The 11,186-nt window shown below is 48.0% G+C and overlaps 1 protein-coding gene across 3 annotated transcripts; it reads left to right on the top strand.

Annotated features, from left to right (window-relative positions):
* Positions 1 to 1,268: 1,268 nt before the first annotated feature.
* On the top strand, positions 1,269 to 10,964 carry tlx2 (T cell leukemia homeobox 2). Of its 3 annotated transcripts, XM_057043703.1 has the most exons (5): positions 1,272 to 2,392; positions 7,661 to 7,873; positions 8,078 to 8,315; positions 10,099 to 10,279; positions 10,599 to 10,964. In XM_057043703.1, the coding sequence occupies exons 1-5, from the start codon at positions 1,885 to 1,887 to the stop codon at positions 10,608 to 10,610; spliced, it is 1,152 nt and encodes a 383-aa protein (XP_056899683.1). In that variant the 5' UTR covers positions 1,272 to 1,884; the 3' UTR covers positions 10,611 to 10,964. The 3 variants fall into 3 exon arrangements, with proteins under 3 accessions (XP_056899682.1, XP_056899684.1, XP_056899683.1); XM_057043702.1 differs by lacking the exon at positions 10,599 to 10,964 and having other exon boundaries at positions 1,269 to 2,392; positions 10,099 to 10,330; XM_057043704.1 differs by lacking the exons at positions 7,661 to 7,873; positions 10,599 to 10,964 and having other exon boundaries at positions 1,269 to 2,392; positions 10,099 to 10,330.
* The last annotated feature ends 222 nt before the right edge of the window (positions 10,965 to 11,186 follow it).

The following is an 11,186-nucleotide window of genomic DNA, read 5'->3' as shown; positions in this document are numbered from 1 at the left end:
CCCGCTCGTCCCCGCTTCATTTCAGCAAACATAAACAGAGCTAATGTCTCCGCGCCGTTATTGATACGGTCCCGCATCCACGCAATTGATTTTTATGCTTCCCTCTAGCCACCTCGTGCGGTTGAGAGATATCTTTATTCGCAGGGAAAGTGAAATAAGTGCGTAATAAAACGGTGATATATTAAATTCGTTTTTCCCCGTGTCGCGCTTTTATTATGAGCCATATTTCATCCTTATTGAATTGAGACCTCGGCTATCGGCGCGTCGTCGCTCCGGGCGGAAAAAGGTTAAATAATTTGTGCAAATCAGCGGCGCACGCGTGTCTCAGGTTTGCTTTGGTGATGTGACCCCGGATGCTATTTATTTGTGAGATCATCAGTCTGTCCATCTCTGTAACGACGTTGTTTTTTCACGGCTACACGCTTTGTCTCCCTCATGGTGACGGTTCCCCGCATGTCCTGTCTCAGCCAGGCCTCCACCCTCCAGCACTCAGCAGCACATCAGTGGCTTCTAATTATTTTTATTATATTGAGCCTTGATTTTTAGGAATTTGCACCGAAAATCTGGACAGCCCTTTTTTGTCCGCCCAGATTATCTTTTTTACGTAATGTAGCGTCAAATGAATAAATACGCTCACTAGCAAAGAATTTAACCCATCCCTGCTCCCTAAACTTGGATTCAAACTGGTGAGAGGCCAGTTAAGAGTGGGGAAGCCGCCGTGGGTCACTGTGGCCTTAAAAAGTGCTGCTGTCAGATTCGGTACCAAATCACGTCCAACGGGAGGAGAACTCTCAGACGGCCCAGAATTCGGACAGAAAATCTCATCAAGCAGACCACAGCTGCACTCACATCTGAAAGGCAACTTTAAAATGTCCAGAACCCATAAAGTCAGCCGGGGTGTTGCCCGCCCACGAGGACAGTGTCTACATTTCTAAATATTAACGAGAGGCACCAGGAAATTAAAATGTCTCGGTCATAATGGGCCTTTTCTGAAAGCATAAATATTGTTTTCTTTGCGGGGGATCAATGAGAGATGTTGGGAGAATGAATGGAACGAGCAGCTTCTGTAGTTCTGACCCGAAGCTCTGGAAACGACCCCGCGCCTCCGAGCGCCATTGAAGAGGCGCAAAGCCTGTTCAGACCTCGGGAGGCTGCAGGAAATAAACAATGCTGCGGCTTCTTTAAGACATTCGAGGAAGAACAACTGCCCAACGGAGGAGGGAGGGGAGGGGAGGGGATGGGGAGGGGAGGGAGGCTGGATGACCGAATGGCAGCTTTTACGCAGAGGCTCTTCTCACCTGCTGAAACGCGCTTCCACGTCCAGCACGACAGAGCCGCGCTGCGCTCACGCCTGCAGCTCAGCGAGGTCACCGTCTCCCTCTCGCCTCTTTGGGTTTGTTTTGGGTTGTTTTTTTTTGCGTGTTTGATGAGACGAGCCTGCGCGCCCGATCATGCCCCGTGCGTGCGAGGCGTTTCTGCCAGAATAAGGCGAACAAAGCGCAGCCAGCCTTCGTCCAAAAATAAATCCAGGATTTCTGCCCGTGAGTACTCCGGATAATCGCCTGGCTTCTTCTGCTCTTTTATTCACTTGTTGTTAGGTTCTCTAGGCTGATGGGAAAGATGGATACGCGCTCCCTAAGCCCCACGGAGAGGCATTTCTTTTAGGGAACATTCGATCCCACTGCTGGACAAAAATGATGGCAAGATTTGGGAAAGCGCTGGAGACCTTACAAGTTTCCTGGGAATAGAGCAGGCCCATGTTTCTGAAAGAAAAGCAGCCCGACACAAAAGGCCCATTCCCCTGAACGCAAATTACATGATCATAATCCATCCAGCCGCCGAAAACCCCCGAATAGTCCATCACCGAGAAGAGGAACTGAAAGTATGGAGCACACCGGGATCGAGGAGGTGAATCAGACGCATCAGCAGCAGCATGAGCCCATCAGCTTCGGCATCGACCAGATCCTCAACAGCTCGGATCAGTCCAGCGGCTGCATGCTGCCCAACCGGACCCCCGACCCGGATTACGCGCTGGCGCCCAACGTGTACAGCAACGGCTACAACAGCGTCTACAACCCGGCCTGCTCCATGGCGGCGGCGGCGGCGGGCCTGGCCGGCTCCTATAACGTTAACATGAACATGAACGTCAGCATGAACATGAACGTTAACGTGAACTCGGGCGGCGCCGGTGGGGTGATCCGGGTGCCGGCGCACAGGCCCATGCCGCCTCCGTCCGCCGCCGCCGCCGCCGCGCCGCATCCGCCCCCTTCGACGCATCCCGCGGGCATCGGAGCCGGGATCCCCGCGGTGCCCGGGATGGGGATGGGGAATGCGAACTTTACCTTCCCGTGGATGGAGAGCAGCAGACGGTTCGCGAAGGACAGATTAACAGGTAAAAGCATGACACCTGCTCCCCGTTATGATGTTTGATATTTGTTCCCTCCCAAACGCACCTTGGACACACTCACAGGTGCGAGCGTCCCTTTGACCTGTCCGGTCCGACGCAGGAGCAGAGCACAGCTTTAGTCGGCAATCTGTTTTATTAATGTAGGAGGCCCGGGTGATAGAGGAGAGCAAGGACTGAGCAGGAAGTGCTGATGAATCGGTGTTGGAGTCTCCATTAATGAAGGGATGAAGGATGTTTTCATCAGGATGAATGAGATGAAATAGCAAAGCAAACTGGAAAAAGGCCTTATTATTATTATTATTACTATTATTATTATTATCATTATTATTATTATTATTATTATTATTATTATTATTATTATTATTATCATTATTATTATTACTATTATTATTATTATCATTACTATTATTATTATCATTATCATACACTTACTGATTATGTTCACGTTACTAAATATAAGACTTGTATTATTCTCATCCCTAAACCTTTTTTTTTTTAATTTTGGAAGGTCGTGGTGATTTAGTATTTGGTATAAAAATATCGCGTATCCAATATATTTAAAAAACGGTTCAGAAACGTGAATTACAGGAAATTTTGCTACATTTGAATTTAGGAAAATATATATATTTTTAAATAGCAAAACAAATGTGCTCGTATATAGTTAATTTCGTCCATCCACGATGCGTAAAAAGTCATTTTAAAGAGCTTTAATTAGGGTCTCCGACTGCTGCTTTAGTAATTTCGACCCCAACTATAGTGTCATTGATACAAATGTCATTAAATGACTCCAAATGAGCTGTTATTAATTATCCAACTCTCCTATTTTAACCATTGTAAAGTGTATTTTCACACCAAAGCGACACCAACCCGGGAGGGTTCGAGGCAGATTATTACATGTTTACTCGGATGCATCAGATATAAAAGCAGATATTTACATTATTAAAACACTCCAGTTGGTGCCTGATGTCCTTTAAAGCTCAGTCGATTCTCGGGGAGGGAGGAGTTTTCTCATGACCTGCGTGGAAATGAAAATCACAGATGTGCGCGCTCACGCCCCCACACGCACCTCTGCATCCACGCATTAAATATTCACGTTGCGTTCTTTGCGTTTGGTTAATTATTAAATAGTGATTTAATCCAGATCTGGTGTAAATAAGATGATCGGTTCCGATTCGGTTCTCTCAGTCGCTCTTCTTAATTCCTAGTTTATATCTTTGCACACACACACACACACACACACACACACACACACACACACACACACACACACACACACACACACACCTATTTCCTATAAAAAGGTAAAAGTAAAAAAATTCAACTTCTCTTTTTCTAGATTAGATTTATAAACCACTGACGTCATGTATCAGATGAAAACAGGAGGTTGAAGTTGGAGGTTAATTAAGCTTAAATCAATCATAGTTGCACAGGATATTTACTTATCTCAATAGCTTGTGTCCATTTTTAAAAATCCTCATAATACTTATTATTAATTGTAGCAGCATTATTCGTAATAGTTTTAATAATAGCAGTAATAATTGTTCTAGTTAAAGTAACAATTAGCAGATTATCATAATTTTATCGGCCTTATTTAATTGAAATTATTTTAAAGTTTCTCCGTGTTGTTGCGTAAACAAGCTCCGTTTAATTCCAACAAAAACTGGATATTCTATAATGTGCCGAAGTGACGAAAATATTTAATATTTTATTTTATATAAGTTTTTAATATTTATAATGTTCACACCTCTTTTCTGCGACCAGTTCTTTTTGTATTAAACAACAACACCAATAATAATAATAATAATAATAATAATAATAATAATAATAATAATAATAATAATAATAATAATCGTGGGGACAATGAGACACAGAATCCTTTTCCCTGCTTCCATAATCGTGTCTGATCGTTATTGAAAGCAGAAAAAAAACCGCGATTAAAACAAGAACTTTTATTTTCTCGTTTATTTTTCTGACGCTGGCGGTGACAAAAACAGGCAAAAAGAAGAAAAAAACCCGCAGCTTCTCGGCCCCGTTTCTTTGTCCCATATACAGTAATAAATAGCAATATATGTTCATGTTATATTTCAATATCCCCTTTCGAATCCTTGGCGGATATATTTATTAGATTGCTGCAGAGGTAATATCCGCAGTGGGGAAGGGAGGCGCTGTCACTGAGAAGTGTTATTAAGTAGAGCTGCTTTTATTAGGAGAAACATATTCTCCACGGTGGCGTTTTACTCTGGGATGCGTTTATGCTAAATTATATTACACGCTGCAACACATTTGCTATTCCTGCTTTTCTTTGAAAAGACGGATTGTTTGATTCTGTGGCAAACACGATATTTTAGCCGAAGGATCGAGTGTTGTTAGAACGCAGTTTTTAACGAAAATCTTTCATCTGGATTTTTAAATACGCCAGGAATGCTCCGAAAGCAACAACCGATTGTTGCTGTTTTCTACACGGCTTTTTGTGTTGGATTATTCTGAAGAATTTACATCATTTTCAGAGAATTCCTGATCATTCTGAACCCAGAATTAGAACATTAACAGCCTGATCTACGAGAAGGTGACACCTATCGACGACGTGAGATTCAGGGGTAAAACTCTCGTGCAACTCTTCTGCCGTGAGGAGCCCGGATGGGAATGACAGAATATCCCGTTAATGGACAAACCTGAGCACGGATCTGATTCCCGTCTCCCAACCTTGAGTCAAAACATTAAACGTGACTGATGCACTTTCCCAGCATATCATCGCTATATCACGTATTTATCAGCGTTTGGCACAGTGTGTGTGTGTGTGCGTGTGTGTGTGTGTGTGTGTGGGGGGGGGGGGGCTGTGGGGGTAGAATTCTCTGCGGTTGTCAGGTCAGGAGGCCTCAGCTGCAGGCTTGGGGTCGCCTCTGAACGTGCTCGCCTGCACCATCATTCCGCTCGTGCACGGCCTGAAATAGCCGTCCAATGCAGTGTTCCGCGGCTCTCGTGGATCTGCAGATGTTTGCAGAAACGTGCAGGAACCAGTAGTAGGAGGTTTAAACAGTGATGTTGAGGGGAGTGATGGCCTCCTGCGTGCACCTTCTAGAAGACTCAGGAACACCATGGGAAGTTTGTCACTATAAAATCCTGATTAAATACCAGAGATGCTTGTCAAATTCCCAAAAGGAGCATCAGGGAGATAAAATTACCATCTCCAGTGCAGCTGCAGAGCATCCGAGCGCTGCAAAAGCTGCAATCTGCAAACAGCATTGCAGGAAAACGCGTTCAGCGTCAACCCAGGCCCCCACCAAAGGAAACGTGGATCGTTTTCAGATTCCTGGCGCCTCCTCCCACCGTAACCTGCCGCAGCTAAATGATCTGAGCGGCCGCCATGGAAACCACCAGCAGGCAAATGACGCTAAGGTTCTGTTTCCCACCCAAACCGCCGTCGCCTGTGCTACACACCAGCTTCCAAGGCCGCTGGAGCTCAGTGGAGGGGGGGGGGGGGCATGCGGATATTTTCATATTTATTTTGGCTTCTGGTGAAATTTTTTCTCTTTTTTTTCCCTGATGAAACGAACCAATAAACAGCCTGTTAGACGGGAGGCGACGCCGTGTGTGTGTGTGTGTGTGTGTGTGTGTGTGGTGTGTGTGTGTGTGGGGGGGGGGGGGGGGGGTAGAATTCTCTGCGGTTGTCAGGTCAGGAGGCCTCAGCTGCAGGCTTGGGGTCGCCTCTGAACGTGCTCGCCTGCACCATCATTCCGCTCGTGCACGGCCTGAAATAGCCGTCCAATGCAGTGTTCCGCGGCTCTCGTGGATCTGCAGATGTTTGCAAAAACGTGCAGGAACCAGTAGTAGGAGGTTTAAACAGTGATGTTGAGGGGAGTGATGGCCTCCTGCGTGCACCTTCTAGAAGACTCAGGAACACCATGGGAAGTTTGTCACTATAAAATCCTGATTAAATACCAGAGATGCTTGTCAAATTCCCAAAAGGAGCATCAGGGAGATAAAATTACCATCTCCAGTGCAGCTGCGGAGCATCCGAGCGCTGCAAAAGCTGCAATCTGCAAACAGCATTGCAGGAAAACGCGTTCAGCGTCAATCCAGGCCCCCACCAAAGGAAACGTGGATCGTTTTCAGATTCCTGGCGCCTCCTCCCACCGTAACCTGCCGCAGCTAAATGATCTGAGCGGCCGCCATGGAAACCACCAGCAGGCAAATGACGCTAAGGTTCTGTTTCCCACCCAAACCGCCGTCGCCTGTGCTACACACCAGCTTCCAAGGCCGCTGGAGCTCAGTGGAGGGGGGGGGGGGGCATGCGGATATTTTCATATTTATTTTGGCTTCTGGTGAAATTTTTTCTCTTTTTTTTCCCTGATGAAACGAACCAATAAACAGCCTGTTAGACGGGAGGCGACGCCGTGTGTGTGTGTGTGTGTGTGTGTGTGTGTGTGTGAGTGGGGGGGGCTTCTGTCTTCATCCTCACAACGTGGTCGCTTGGGCCAAAATGCTCCCATTTCATTTATTGATCCTCTGTTTACCCGCGGCTGACAAAATAGACAGGACTCATAGATATTTTATGATGCAGGAGATAAGCTGTTATTAATCCCCATGAATGTGGAAGCCAGCCTGCAGGTAGAGGCCAGCGGGAATGTTGGCTGGAAGCTTCTGCTACTGGAGGAAAGACCCTGGATGATGATGAGCGCATGTAAAATGTCTAAAATGAAGAAAATAGGCCTGGTGGTGTCAGTAGAACTTCATTTGAGATGTTCTGTTAATTATTGTGTGTGTCGGAAGAATCTCGTTTGCTTCCAGTGAAATGTTGGACAGGCTGGGGTTTTTTTTTTCTTCCTAAATTAGGAATGACGAATTGAAGTTCAGATTTACGTTTTATTTTGATGCACTTTTTATGGATTTTGTTTCACGTCAGAAATGCCAAATCTCATAAAACCATGTAATGTTTTAAGGTTTTGAGCCAAATTCTAATTTGTTGTGGCTTCACATGGTCATTTTCCAGCCGGCGAAGCAGCATGTGCTTGATTTATGTATGTAAAACCGCTGGCTGGCATTTATGTTTCTAACTAGCAGTTATCTCATTTGCTAGCAAAACCGTTTTCCAAATGCTAACTTAAGAAACTGGCAGTAAATGACATTAAAGAGGACGCTGCTCATCACTCAGGCCTCCTTCATGTGATTAGCCGCCGTGTGCCGGCGCCTGCTCAGCGGCGGCCGCTGCTGTGCTCCAGATGTGGGGCCTCACTGTGTCTCCCTTTCCTTTAGGGGAGCAGGCAGAGGAGAGTCCAGTCGGAGAGGCCACAGGGGGGCCGGGGTCCACCGGGCCCCTCTGTCCCCTCCCCAAGGGAGACATCGGCAGGGTCCCCGTCTGGAGCACTGTGGAGACATTAGCCAAATGCTATTACCCTGAGCTCGCTCACCTGCGAGATGGCAATGGCCTACTAGCTGACTATCCTTTCTCAAAGGGGGCTTGTCCAGGTAAGTCACCCCCCCCCCCACCCCCACCTTACCTGTCATCTAGGTCACATCAGCATTTTATTATCTGCAACAATGACAAATATTCACTGGATTAGCTCCATCACCCCTGCAAATAATAAGATGAGAAATATCAGTTGTTGCTAATGCTAACACGGACTATGATGCTACAACCTGCTAACGACGAGGTACACTTCCTTTTCTCAGCTGCCCTCTCGCCCTTCTCCGTGACCCGTCGTATTGGCCACCCTTACCAGAACCGGACGCCGCCAAAGAGGAAAAAGCCCCGCACCTCCTTCAGCCGGGTGCAGATCTGCGAGCTGGAGAAGCGCTTCCACCGGCAGAAGTACCTGGCGTCCGCCGAGCGCGCCACGCTGGCCAAGGCCCTGAAGATGACGGACGCACAAGTCAAAACCTGGTTTCAGAACAGGAGGACAAAATGGCGGTAAGACCTCAGCGAGGCCCTCGGCGACTGTAAACCAGTTCAAACTCTTTTACAGGCGCCATTTTGCTAACTCTTCCCCTGTGAGCTAATTAGGCACAACGAAAGAGGCCTTGGTGGATTTTTCCAGAAGCCGAACAGTCTCTTCCAAATTTTCTCTCGGCATAAATCGACAGCTGTCCAACGTACCTGTCGATCCAAAACGCTCGGTGTGCGGGCGAAGCGGCCCGCGGCTGGAGCGTGCGAGCCGTCGAGCAGCACGGCTTCGCTTAGCGTAGCCGCCAGTGGAGGCCAGTTCGCTTGACCAAGCACAATTAGTCCAGAACCTCCTGAAAGGCCTTTTAGAAAGCTGCTGTCCAAAGCAATACTAAAACTCTCACAGGAGGAATTGACTGCCAAGTCATGAAGACACACACGCGCACACACACACAAGCCTCACTTCATTCTAACCGTTGTTTATAGCCATTTGGAGGTAAATGAGTAGGAAATCAAATTATGAGGCCCTGCTCATAGTTAAAGGGACAGGACGCATATTTCAAAGGCAGATTACGCACAGCCAAATGATATTTTAATGTTTTAGCCATCTAAAGGCTTTTTGGAACTGGTTTTATATCGAATACAGGTAGAAATTTCATTTAAACGCGATCTTTGAGGCAAAAGGTGAATTCGCCAATCGCGACGGACGAGAAAAGCAACAGGACGTTTTTCTAAAACAGCCATTGAGGCGAAGACTGAAGGGGACGTCAAGGCTAACGAGGGAATTGGTGTAACTGGTTTTTCCTTCGTCCCAGTTTTTCAGATTTATGGCGCCTCTGCAGCCGACAGGACGAGGCATGAGGGATGTCGCTGCGTGACGACTCTGCTAGTAACAGGAAGATGATCGAATCAACAGCCAGGGAATCAGATTATGATAATGCTGTTAACAATAATGTGTGGCTAATGGATGGAGGCTGCTGCGCGCGTGTGTTTTAGAGGTGTGTTCCCACCTGTGATTTCCTGCATTTGCATTTTATCGGGCAGATCCGGGGCAGCCCCGGGTGCTTTAATGGTTTGCGGGCGAATAAGCATCGCTCGCGGCTGAAACGGTCCCACGGACGGGAAGATTTGTCACGATTAGCATCCGTCAGCGGCTAAACACGGAGCTTCAAGCTTGAGAAAAGGGGGGAAAAATGCACGCTTTTCCGCTCACACGGCGTGTTCACCACACGCCCCGGAGAGCAGCGGGCGCCTGTTTTCTCAGCAGATGTTAATATCTGCACCTGCTGTCCCAGTTTGTGCTTTTTACGCTGTTTTGGAAAGAGAAACGTGTTCACCTTTAGGCGGGAGCGGCAGCGTGCGTCGTCCTCCCGCTCCGACAGGCACGTTTCACCTCCAACAGCTGCCACTCACCCAGATCAGCTGCCGCGTGGCCCTGGGCTGAATTACTGGCACAGGTGGTGAATCAACACCCCAACGCGCTCTTCTTTAGACCTTTAGTTCACTGACATCGGATATTCGATACCTTGTAGTCGGGTCGTCGGTCCTTCACGACGTCATCAGATCCGCACCAACCATCGGAAATAAACCCTTTCACATTTATTCCCTGTTCATCTTTTTCTTTTACTTTGATGAGGTTCAGATTCACATAAATCTTCCCCGTTCCGTCCCCACGGCTGTTGATTTTGTACGATCAGCCGTTAATGGAGCTGTCAGATGTTGCTCGTGTAAAAATGGAGGTGGTGAAGCGGCGTTTGGTCTCACGGCACGCTCTCCTCTTCTCTCGTTGTGGCCTCCGTGATCCGCCCAGGAGACAGACCGCGGAGGAGCGGGAGGCCGAGAGGCAGCAGGCCAACCGGCTGATGCTGCAGCTTCAGCAGGAAGCCTTCCAGAAGACGTTGAGCCAGCCGCTGCAGCCCGACCCGCTCTGCCTGGCCAACTCCTCCCTCTACGCCCTGCAGAACCTGCAGCCCTGGGCAGAAGACAATAAGGTGACCTCCGTCACCTCTGTGGCTTCTGTGGTGTGAGTGTGTGTGTGGGAGTGTGTGTGTTGGGGTGGGTGGGGATTTAGGGAGGGAGAAAGCTGGGAATGAAATGTCATCAGAATGGATGGGAGCGGAATCTCTCCGGTCTGTTTCGGGCGTGTCCGATATCGTCACCGGCGACGTGTTGGAGCGGCGTGAGTCCGATTGCGCCGCGCGGACGCCGCGGCGCCGCCGCTGCGTCGAAATGACCAGAACTGTCATGAATATCTGAATATCTTGAGTCGTTCTTTTCCTGCCTTACACCACGTTTCCGCTTTTCCCCCAGCTGACAGTCTAAAAGAGAGGAGGGCACTTTTTCCACGAGTGCCGGGACTCAAACGGACACCTCTGTACATGTCCAACTATCAAGACTGACCCCCCACACCCCCACCCCCTTTGCCTCTGGACCCCCCCCCCCCACCCCGAGGCCTCAGAGACTCTGCCGATAGCGGCAACAAAATAAAGGACCTCCTGTTTTTCGCTTTCGACTTTGTACGATGTAGTAGATGCATGTTTCAGCTCTTTTCTGTGTGCACTGGGACGCGCCCGCCGCCGGGGTCAGCTGACCGGCGCCGCTCCTGATGGCGGATTCCTCATCCTGTTCAATTTAAAGGTGTTTTATATTAAATGATATTGTGATTTTTGAAAAGACGACACACCTCTCTGTTTTTCTTGCCTTCTCTTCTGTCCCCCCGCCCCCCCCTCCTGTCACTGTTATGAAAGCCGCGCAATAATACTTTACGATTTTAGCGAGCCGCCGTTAGCCTCGCGGGACTTTAGCCGTGATTACACATAAAATTTCAAACACACCCAAAGGTAAGCTACCATCAAAGTGCATCTGTGGAACCGTATCTTTTTTAAAAAATCCATAAAC

This window comes from Takifugu flavidus, chromosome 9, assembly GCF_003711565.1.
Source record: "Takifugu flavidus isolate HTHZ2018 chromosome 9, ASM371156v2, whole genome shotgun sequence".
Lineage (NCBI taxonomy): Eukaryota > Metazoa > Chordata > Actinopteri > Tetraodontiformes > Tetraodontidae > Takifugu > Takifugu flavidus.
This window is presented reverse-complemented; position numbering and strand designations above follow the sequence as displayed.

Excerpts from the sequence above, each read along its gene's own strand:
- tlx2 (XM_057043702.1), top strand. The coding sequence starts at position 1,885 with ATGGAGCACACCGGGATCGAGGAGGTGAATCAGACGCATCAGCAGCAG. Across the intron at positions 7,874-8,077 it reads CTCAAAGGGGGCTTGTCCAG|CTGCCCTCTCGCCCTTCTCC; the intron begins GTAAGTCACCCC and ends TCCTTTTCTCAG. Across the intron at positions 8,316-10,098 it reads AACAGGAGGACAAAATGGCG|GAGACAGACCGCGGAGGAGC; the intron begins GTAAGACCTCAG and ends TGATCCGCCCAG.